The sequence below is a fragment of the Cygnus atratus genome, chromosome 10 (genome assembly GCF_013377495.2).
Source record: "Cygnus atratus isolate AKBS03 ecotype Queensland, Australia chromosome 10, CAtr_DNAZoo_HiC_assembly, whole genome shotgun sequence".
NCBI classification, from domain to species: domain Eukaryota; kingdom Metazoa; phylum Chordata; class Aves; order Anseriformes; family Anatidae; genus Cygnus; species Cygnus atratus.
In genome coordinates this window covers 12852899-12864586 of record NC_066371.1, presented here as the reverse complement: position 1 = coordinate 12864586, position 11688 = coordinate 12852899, and the positions used below count along the sequence as shown (strand labels likewise).

General features: G+C 41.2%; 1 protein-coding gene across 1 annotated transcript; it reads right to left on the bottom strand.

Moving 5' to 3' along the window:
- Positions 1-943: 943 nt before the first annotated feature.
- Positions 944-11640, bottom strand: ARF4 (ADP ribosylation factor 4). The gene is made up of 6 exons (XM_035546580.2): positions 10877-11640; positions 5018-5098; positions 4363-4472; positions 3704-3775; positions 3097-3222; positions 944-2213 (listed from the first exon to the last, which is right to left on the bottom strand). The coding sequence occupies exons 1-6, from the start codon at positions 10941-10943 to the stop codon at positions 2127-2129; spliced, it is 543 nt and encodes a 180-aa protein (XP_035402473.1). The 5' UTR covers positions 10944-11640; the 3' UTR covers positions 944-2126.
- Positions 11641-11688: the final 48 nt, after the last annotated feature.

Genomic DNA, 11688 nt, shown 5'->3' with positions numbered 1-11688 from the left:
TATCTGTACAGAAAATAATGTTTCTTTCAAGAAAAGTCATCTTTTTTCCATGTACCTGCCTGTGTTTTTAGTCTAATGTCTGCCTTGGAAGAGGAGATGGCATTTAATGTGTCACAATGATCATTTCATTTTACCCCCCCGGGACTAACAATACATCCCACATTACAGACCAACCAGCTCTTTTGAGCAAGGTGTTCCTTTCAAGGTTTATTCCAAGCAACTGCCTTACAAGAAATATGCGTATTAACAGCTGCTGATCCAAAGAGCAGATGTGTCCACTCAGGTTAACGTGTAATCAGCAACCCATTAAAGGTGCAAGCAAAACCTTACTCACCTTAACTATCTCCTGTGTTTCTGTTACATACTGAGGAGAGTCAATGACTCGTTTCAAGAGCTCTGGAATTTCCTCCAGTTGTGTGTGTTTGCAGTACCACTACTTCCTAGAAACTTCAGTCCCAGCTACAGCAGAACCTGCCTTGGGAGTTGCTCTTAATCTAAGCTTGCTTGAGTTTCAGACCTTGTCACTGGGATTTCTTGTAGCAAGACAGCAAGACCTGGGCTAAAAATAAGAGAAGAGCATGAGCTAAATCTGCAGTGAAATCATGCTTTGGGTTCCTAAGGACATATAATTAATATGCAAGATTGAGCCATGTTTGCATCTGTACAGCAGACAGAACAAGAGAAAAACATTCTAAAAAACATGTTAATTTAAATATTTTGGAACCATGGTAGGGATGAGGGGGGACAGAAGTATGAAAGCACGCAGTAGCAGTTACATAGACCTTATTTTTGGGGGTGACCATCACCATAAACATAGTATTGGTTAAAGCCCTGTATAAGTGTTTGAGTTAGCTTTCTAGCTAGCCATCAACAGAATTTGTGATTCTCCTACTAGCCCCCAGGTTGTTTTTAAAGGTAGAAACAACTACGAAACAGACATGCATGCTTTTCAGGCAGTTTGTACTTGTTTTATTACCATTTTTGTAACTGTTAGTATTTTCATATCTGGACATCTTAAAAAGAATTTTAGATTTACAACTTCAAAAGACACTTACAGAATCATATGTCTTTATGACAACTACTCTACTGCACTGTATACAACTTTGTTGCCCACTTTGTGTCCCCATCTATATAGCTCCAAACAAGTGAAAATGAGATTTATGTTCACATTCAAGCTGCAGGAAAACTCAGTTTATGGAAAATGATTGACAACTTGCAATTCAACTATTTCAGGAATCAAGAAGAGCATACACAGAACTATACATTTTATCATTTTATTAGGAATAATTCCAAGTGGGTTATGAATAAACTAATCCATTGAGTTTGATGAATTTTCCAAAATTTCTTTATGAAGATATGTTCACCAACAAACAGTAAAACTTCAGCAGAACTATTATACACTGGGCAAAAATAGTCAGGCTGATACCAAAAAGCAACATGCAACATAAAAAAAGATACAATATAAAGGAAGACAATCTGCTGAATATTAAAAACAACCTCAACATGAGCTCTTCGCAACCAGCACAGAACTATTCTACCCATCGAATCCAATTCACACGAAGGCAAGTTGGGCTAACAGAACCTAAAGATTAATAAAAATGTTCCTCAGTGCAGTAGATTTGAATAGTGTTTTAGAGCATTGTCTTGGCGGGAACAAGCAATATTAGGAATTCTTCTTGGCAAGGGATAGAAATAAATACATACAGAATGCTACATTTTTAAATCAGCAGACTGTCTGAGGAATGAAACAGGGCATCAGTAAACTAAAAGTAGCAGGGAGAAAAAAATTAAAACATTAATTTATCGGGGCTCAAAAAAAGTATTCAAAACAGATCTCAAAGATGTCACAATAACTATATTCAGGCATTTAGACTAACAAGGGGAATAAAATCAGAAGATACACTTTTTCCAAGTTAAGGAGATTTTTACCCAAGCATATTGCTACCTTTGCAACATGTAGCTCGGTAAACAATAATTGGCAACAAAATAAGTTGAAACGCTTTAATATCCTGCCCAAATATCAGTTCCAGATACTGTAATAACCAAGATGCAAACTAATTTTGTTGTAACAAGCCTAGACCACTTATATCAAACATGTCCCTGGTGAAAGAGTCATCCAGTTTGAGTTAGCGTTTTGAGAGTTCATTTGACAGCCAGTCAAGTCCCTCATACAGACCAGTTCCTTGCGTAGCACAGGTAGCTTGGACATACCACTGTTAACACAGAAAACAGACAAAAAGAGTAAACTTAGTTTGCATTTTGCTAGTATTTAAATTATCACTGTATGTGACGCTCAGATCAATGCTCAAATAGCATTCTTTAAGCATCGTTTTGCACCACAGAATCAATATTGAGCAGAGGGTATTTTCTAAGTTTTGAAAAATATATACAAGATAGGTAGGGTTTAGACATCATCCAAAAGCTCAGTGTTGGCCCACCAAATGCCAGAACACCGTTTAGTGCATCAAGAAAAAAAATAATTCAGAATTTGCATTTGTCTTCTATGCAGAAAGATAGCTTCTTGGTTCTCCAAGACAGCTTGCCAACAAATGGGCGTGGAATTATCTAATTTAAGGGACTTCTAAGACATCTTAAATTATAATTTTGGTGTGTCAACAAAGAGATCGAGTATTACCTAAAGATAGACAGTTTATGTGAAACAACCATATATCTCTAAGGCTTGCATAGATGGAATCTAATGACTCCGGAGCTACTTAATTTCCTCCCATCTTTGTAGAGGTAAGAACGCTGAATGCATTTTTCTCCCCAAGAATAGCTAGCACTGGGACAACAGGCAAGCCCACCACACTCTGTCAAACGTTGACAGCTACAGTTCAGTAACAGCCTGGAGTATTTCTGTTTTTCCAGAAAGAGGTAAGAGATGAAGCACCTGCAACAGCTGTACAAATTGGATTATACTTCTAAATCACCTATTTTGAAGGAAAACCTTAAGCATTGTCCACAGAGTTGAATACCAGATACACTCATCTTTCTACAGAAAGAGGTAGAAACTTCCCTTTCCTTTAAACAGAAATTATTTTTATGATATATAATACAGGAAGCCAGAGTTAGCAACCAGGCAAGTTCAGCACTTACAGTTCTGCTACGCAGGGACTGAAGACCTAGTTTATCTGTCATTTCACTGATTGCCATGGCATTTGGCAGATCTTGTTTGTTTGCAAACAGAAGCAGCACTGCATCTCGCAGCTCATCCTCTTGAAGCTAACAGGAAAAAAGATGGCCATGTTATTGAATTATCTCAGTTAAGTATGTCAACAAGCACTAAAGAAATCTAAATACTGTTTAAAGCATAAGTTTTTTAATTCTTGCTCCTGAAGTCACTAGCAAGTCCATAGTGAAATTTATCTGGTACCAACTTAATTTCCAAAGGTAATGAAATATTCTTTCATTAGGCATTTAAATTTATTAGGACATTGCCACGAAACTCTCTTTTACTAAAACTGTTCTTCCATCTGCTGCATTTCTCTTAATGTTCTAGCAAACGAAAGAAAGGTTTTGACACATTGGTAGTTCTTGAGCTAAAGCTCTCCATGGAGTTGTAACTACAACTCAATGCACTACTTAATCTAGCACTACCCGGTACATACAATATGCACTCTACAAACTCCCTCGACTTAAAAAAAAAAAAAAACCTGTTCAGGAATCTGATACATAAAAAATAAAAGAAGGTATCAACATTTACCATTTTCTGCAGCTCTTCCGCTGCTTCCTGGATTCTCTCTCTGTCATTGCTATCCACCACAAAAATGAGGCCCTGCAAGAAGTTAAGCAGTTTTGAAAAACCATTGTAAAATGCAAACACGTAATATCATTTTAAAAATTAAAGAATTCTTATGGAATATTGTGAATGTCCCCCCTCTTATGGAAGCAAATTTGACAAAAAAACTGTTCAAGGAATTCAAGATACCTGTCTGAACAACTACACAATGAGTAGCAATTGCAAAATTAAGCTACATCTTTTAAATAAAAAAAATTAACCCAGAAACGTCAGTTTATATGCTAGATGGGGAACTGTTAATTTGGAAAAACAAACAAACAAAAAAAAAAGTAAGATTTCATAAGCTAATATATTACTGAATACTGACAGATTCTAAGGGCTTCATCCTTGCCAGACTATGCTCATGACTAAGACCTGAAGCTTTCAGGGTAACAACCTAGCTTCCACTAGAATAAAATCTGGGTATCCTCACAACTTCAGGAAGATAGTGAGGAACCCTTCTGACAGGAAGGAACAGAAGACAACTTCCCATATTTATTCTACAGAACATGGAGTATATAGAGTACAGAACAATGAGTCTTTACAAAACAGGTCATTAACTACTGCTGTCTTAAAACTCTTACCTGTGTGTTTTGGAAATAATGCCTCCAAAGAGGTCTAATTTTATCTTGACCACCAACATCCCAAACCGTGAAACAAATGTTTTTGTATTCTACTGTTTCCACATTAAAACCTGAAATAAAAGAGTCAAGTAGTTAGAAATAGTTAATGCTATTGCTAAAATGTAATTCTAATCATGTTAAAGACAGCAACTTCAAGTTTTACTTCTGGCAATTTATTCCTGTTAAGCCATTTTATCTTTTAGGAGATCAAAGCAAAAACTGACTGAAGGAAAAAAAGAAAATTACTCACACCCAAGTTCACCACTTTTAGTTCAGAGTCTTTCAGCCACAACCTGCTGGAGGCTCATGGTGTTTGGGCTAAGTACTGATACCTCGTTGGTTCCCATACTCCTGAGCACCAGCTGCTGGTCACTGTCAGACACCGGATTCCGGTCTGGGTAAATATTTGGTGGGACACAGTAGGACAGTTACTCTGCCACGGCATTACCAGATCTTACAAATTATTCTGAAAAGCCCACGTTTGTCTTAATTCCTACACTAACAGCAAGGACAGCAAATTTCTACACTATTCAGCAGCCCACCTCCACAACAGAAATACAGAGTAATGAGAATGAAGACAAGAATTGGTTAAAAACACGAGAATTGGTCATCTTACCAATAGTGGGAATTGTGGTGACAATTTCTCCTAGCTTCAGCTTATAAAGGATGGTTGTCTTACCAGCAGCATCCAAACCAACTAAAAGAAACAGAAAATTTGCTTTAGTTCACGATACGAACTACAACCTCTTAATTTCAAAGGTAGGCCATTTTAAATGTAGAGTATTAGCTTTCTTTTTTTCCGCCCCAAGAGGATACAACTGTTTAAATACTTTAAGTCACTGTTGATATAGTACTGTATGCTTTGCCCCACCTTCTCTACCCAGCACCGAGACAGAACTCAGGCAGCAAAGAAAACAAGCTCAGTAACACATTTTCAACCACAACCTACAGACGAAGAAGCTTCTAGTCATCTTCCCTCATGTTTGTGCTACTTAAGTTTTCTCATTCTCTTTGAAAGTTTCTTCTCTGTAAGTCAAGATGTTCTTAAGTGCCTGGAAACATTCTACAAGCAGAACGTCGCTTCTAACTGATCACACAACTGCTACTCTCCCTCATTGCAGCCCCTTGTTCCTTCACTAAGATATTTCTTTTGCAGTAACAAAACCACAAGCATGTTACGTAAATCCTGCCCTCCCTCCATGTAGACCATAAGGGCTGTAATTCTCTCCATGACATCACTTCTACTCATTGAGACCCTCAAGGATGCTTTCTTTACGAGACTCTCTCCACTTTTGATCCTTATAGAAGGCCTGCTGCACTGATCTTCTTGCTCTTCTGGTGCTACAACTAAAATTAAGCTTGCTGTTTTAAAAGGCAAGTTCTAGGGTAAAAACATGACCCTTAAAAAAAGGAAACTGGAGCCTTGAAGATTTTTTTTGAGAAACATCACTGAGATTGTAGGCACACACTGTAGTTTCCTAAAGTTGTTTGTGCAACTGCTTAGTGTTAGACATTTCAGAGCTTGCAAGAGCAACTTAAAATACAATTATTTATGTTATAATCCAGTGCTGATCACAAACACCTAAATAAAAAGTAGGTTATAAGCACTCAGCAAGCAACAGCTTGAATAAGATGTCTATTTGTGCAATTCAAAATTTTTGCCCAAGCAAAAATAAAACCCACATAGAAGAATTAAATAATACTTGTAGCAGAAACCAACCGTCATCCTTGCTTGATAACACTGCTAAGTGTTCTCCATTAATTTCCTACTTGGTGGCTGCCATACATAAGCTCTGAGTACTTGATGACTTGACTACTAATAATACAACCGTTTCCTTGGCATTGCAATAACATGGAATTGAAAATACCCTACTTATTCAGAACGAAACCCAACTCTTAAAAAGCTGCCTCCTTCTCAAGACAGAAACTGCTGTTACAGGAAACTATTTACAAAACCTAAACGTTCTTTATTTCAATACCACGAACAGGATCATACATGTGAATGCAGTTTCTTTGGTATTGTCATTGTGTAAAAAATAAATAAATAAATAAATACAAACGTTGTTCTAATTACTAATATAATGGAGTAAAAGGGGAAAAAAACCTACCATCATGAACAAAGCTCTTTGAGGAGGAATAGACTCCCCAAATGCTCAAATTAACCTTAAAAGCCTTAAAGTCTTACTTAAAGTTAGTCTCAGCATTGGTCTAGAACCAAATGTACAAGAACAAAAAACAGAGTGCAGTTTCACAGGAACAAGTCATGAAATTTGTAAGCATTAGCATTTTCCCCCTGTATCAGTGAAGTGCCAGGTAGCCTTAAAAACCCTTTAAGCAAACTCTGAAACCCTCATACACTCCATCTAAGCTGAAAAACAATGTTTTAATAGCACAATGCTTGAAACCCAATATTATTATGTAGATCATCCTCAAGCAAATGTTTCTAGGATGCCTAGATATCTACAAGAAAGCACGTGGTGTACATGCATCATATATAAAAGTTTTCCAGTAAGTGAATTTGACGTGAACTACCAAATTAAAGCTACACATACTCACGAACTCTCCCCGATCAACAACAACAAAAAACAGAAATTAGTCAAGAATTTGAAGTTATCTGACCTTCAGAAACGACTGCCACAGCTACCCACTCTGCTCTTGCTCCAGAACCTACTGCTGCCTCGATGGCATTGGCAGGCCACGTTAGCTATGTGAGCACAAAGCCCAGAGCCTTTGCTTAAACCCACTCTTATCCACAATTTTAATTAAGCCATTGGACTTTGCACGGAGGCAGGCTGAATTACGGAAAGATGTTTTCTTCTTCCGACTCCACTGTTGAGACAGCAGCTTTTAACAGAGGGAAAGAGTTTCTGCAAATCACCATGACCCCATTTGCAGAAACTGCCACTTTGAATCAAATTACAAACTTGAAGTTTAAATAATCAATAGCTACCAGCAGCATAGCCTCTGTTCATACACCAGTTTGCTGATTTACCCCTTTTTTAGAACAAAAGGGGTCAGAGCACCAAGTCATATTTAATTTTTAGAGCCACTAGGAAGTGTATCTTTACTTTTAGGAGTCCAGCAGTTTACACTACTTGCTGGATCATGTGTTTTCCAAGAATGAATACATTTTTGTTTACTCTGTAACACTAAATGTAAATCTATGAGTTACTTCCGTATCATAAAGTTTAGGTTTTGATCTTGAGAGCAACCTCAATTTAAGTCTTAAATCCTCAAATAATATAAATTTCCAACTCTAGATGTCCGCTCTGCTCCCACTGTGACTACCCATCACCAAGAGGACAAGGTGTAAGTGTAAGAATCTCGACGTAGGGTATTACAGCCAACAGTTACAGCACAAAGCACTGAGATTACAATTCAAGTACAAATGGGAAGCTCAGACTCGCACTTGAAACAATTTAAGTCAAACATCCTCTTCCTCTAGCTGGAGAAAAAACACCTACAGCGCTTCCAGCTGCTGTTAAAACAAGGGTAGTTGTAGGCCCTTTACTTCTCTTCAGGACGTTTTATTTATAGTCTGTCCATCACGCTTCTACATCTCCAGTGTGCAGTTTGCTTGCCCATGGTAACAGCAACTCCACCACACCACATCCCTCCAACAATCCCCAGCTTCCTACTTTGATCAGAGGAGGGGATGGGGGGAGCTTCCACTGGATTTAACTAATTAAAGAAGTCTACCTTGTGACAAACAACAGCTTAAAGATACACAAAATTAACGTAGCCCAATTCATCAGAAATGGTTATTCCTTCACTTTTCTTTTACCTTGATACCAGTTCTCTCAACACTTGTCTTTATTTATCCTTTACATACTAGTCCTCTTTCAGGCTTAGTTTCAAGTGGTAACTCTTTGGAGGCCCCCAAGGGGCAATTCTCAACACAGTTTCAAGAAAACACATGCATGAAGAAAGCCAACAGCATGCAAGTGGACAGTAGTTAAAAAAAAAAAAAAAAAAAAAACAACAAAAACTGCTAAATAGTTGTGTCCTGCACGATAACGTTCCCCAAAGAATCTGGCCTTTTTTTTTTTTTTTAAATGTATTTAACAATTACCTTTGTATTTGAAGCTTCTGAGTAGCTATTATCTTGGTTAACATTCACACAACTACACCAGAAGATAGCAGGCTGAATTATGGCACTGAAAGGCGCACAACGAGTACTGTTCCTTTTTAAGCATAAGAAGTACGAGTGAAGTTTTACAGACATGTACATGTAGGATCAGGACTCGGTTTCTCCGCTGTAATGCCCCGGTTGCCTTGTCTAACATTAAGTCATTTGATCCTTCCCTTTTGTTATTTCTTTTCTCTTCTCTTACGTCACTTCCATTTATAAAGTAGATCCAGGAATTATTTTACATTCCTTTCTTCAAAAGCAAGTTAACTTAATATTTCTGAAATATACCTTATTACTCAAGTGCACTTGAAAAGAAAGCTCCGTAATGACATACCAGCCACCTTTCACTACAAACGTAGCTCGAGACTATGAAAGGTAACATGCTGTTTGCTGTTGGCAATGAAAGCTTCAGGTGCCCTCAAAATACTTGATTATATGTACTCGAATTCTGCAGAACTCAGTAACATCGAGTCTGTTTTACGAGCTAGATTAATTCTACTTAACTTGAATTTCACAGAAACAGAAGAAAGCTGTGAAAGGGAAGTATGAATTATAAATGAGTCATCTGTTCGCTACCAACTCACTCCTATGATATTTCCCCCCTAAATATTTCTTCATGAACATCTTACCCCATGCAGTTACTTCACCAGTACGCTACATGTAAAAAAAATTAACTGCCTAACCTTGCTGAGCTCATTTTCAAATCATAAATCTAAAGTTACCACCTCTGAGGAAAAGTTTAATTCAGTCTCACTGTTCAGACATCTCTCCTCAAAGTGCCAATATACAATGTACAATGCTACATAGAGCTTCTTCGCCAGGTGTAAGCAAATTATGCAATTCACAGAACATATTCTGCTTCTAAACACCCAGTTTAGGACCTCCGCTACACCCTCATCATGATATAGGAAATTTTTCCTCTCATACTACGTAACAAGAATGGAGCACTCTCCTGCTCTCAGCCTGCCCTATATTTGAAGGGGGTAAAAGCACTGAAATTGTAGTCAGAAGAAACTGATGCAGTTGAACCAACTAGAAGAAAGCACGACTCCCTAACCCGTATCTAACCTCATTTGAACTAATTACCAGTGAAGAAACTAAAGCCCTGGCAAGTTCTTTTGATTTGTCTGGCATTGTGTGCCTGTTTTCATTATTTTGCAGAATGCAAAAGAGCTACTAGCATCATTGACACCATCTCATGTTACAGCCGAGCTCATCTGAAGACTTCGCATCACTCATTTAGAGTCATATGAAGAGTCCGACTGCTAGGCAGACAGTCAAATCACTTCCTTGAAACTAACAGATGTCCTGTGTTGTCTCAAAAGACAAAAATTACTCAGGTTATTTTGAAATGGATGAGAGTCTCTCATTTCAAGCACAGAATTTACAATAAAAATTACTGCGCGTATAACAAAGAACTTCGTCAACACAAAATGTATGCAGAGCATGAAAAATTATCATTTAAAAAAGGTGCATTTGGTGTCTGCAGTGCAGCATTAAGGCTGAGCCAGTGTGCCAAGAAGTTTCATAGTCAGGACCCAGTCCTATTGCTGGCTACGTCAAAGAGAACAATTCATAAAATTTCTTAGGACAAGCTACTTCAGTCAACTACGAGTCAAGTTCCAGTCGCTTTGGTAAAAGAATGTGAGAAAAAAAAATGGGGGGTTAAGATCCGGTTGTGCATAAAGCTCGGCAGGGTGGAAGAAGGAAGGGAAGAGTTGGAGCGGAGGAGGAAATGGTGAAGGCAGGCAGTGTGTGCTCGCTTTGACCTTTTGAACTGCAACCTTACATCGGGAATCTTCAACAGCCACTGGCTTCAGCTGCTGCACGATCTGCTCCCAAAGAACCATAATCCAACTCCAAGTAAATAATTACGGCCAGGCAGTAAAAATAATTAAGCATTAAAAAAGCCAACCTATGGGGTTTTACGGTCTCGTGCGCGGAGCGGGGAGGAATCCCAGCGCGCAGATGCTCTGCCAGGGCCTCCAAAGCAGCGGCGCCGAGACCTCGGCTGCCAGAACATCGGCCATGGCGGGGGCGAGGGGCGAACCTCAGGACCCCCAACCTTAAGGGGCGAACCTCGGGGTTCAAACAGCTGTCTGGGGGCCGGCAGGAGAGGGCAAAGACGGGTGAGGAGAACGAGGACGAGGAGAAGGAGGAGGAAGGGCAGCCCCTCCACCACCCCCATCCCCACCCTTCGCTCCCCAACGACCCTGAGGAGAGCGGGAGGGAGGCGCCCGGCCCGGCCGTGAGGGAAGGAGAAAGAGGAGGAGGAGGAGGAGAAGGAGGAGGAGGAGGCCGGGCCCAGCGGCGGGCAGGACGCGAGGCCCGGCGGGCCCTTACCCATGAGGATGCGCATCTGCTTCTTGCCGAAGAGGCGGGAGAAGAGCGAGGAGATGGTGAGGCCCATGGCGGCAGCGGCGGCGGGAGGGGAGCGCGGCCCGGCTCCGGGGACAGCTGGCGGCGGGCGGGCGGCGCCGATTTATACGGGGCGGGCGGCGGCGGCTGCTCGGTGCCCGGAGCCTCGTCGCTCCCTCGCTCGCTCTGTGCCACGTCACGCTCGCCACGGCCGCCCCGGCTCCAACGCGGACAAAATCACGTCACGCTCGCCACATCCCCGCCCGCCGCCCTGCCCGAACGCCCAACGGCGGCGGGGACTACGCTTCCCGGCAGGCGCCGCGGCCGCTCCGCGCTTCGCTCGCCTCTCAGCGCCGCCGCTGGTGCGTGCCGGGGGATGTAGGCGAAGGGCTTCGCTCCCGCCTCACCGCTGCTTCCGGCTGCCCCCCCGGAGCGCGGCATGCCGGGAAATGTAGTCCGCGGGGCGCGCAGAGGCCCAGGCCTTGCACCACGCGCGGCCCCGGCTCGCCCCCCGGCCCCTGGGGCTTGCCCACCTCGCCGGCACAGCCAGCAGGGTCAAAGGACTGCTCAGAACATGAGAGAGGGTGGTTTTGGGGGTAAAACAGCCCCAGCGAGACCCCCAAAATATCCCAGTAACGAACAGAACACGCAGTAAAAAACAAAAAAGTGAAAAACAACAAAACCCCAAACCCCCAGCCCCAGGAGCGCTGATTGCAGCAGGACTTTTCCTGACGTTGTTTCTCTGACTGGAGCCGGAAGGGGCAGAGGGAACGTAAACAAGGGTGATGCTGGCACTA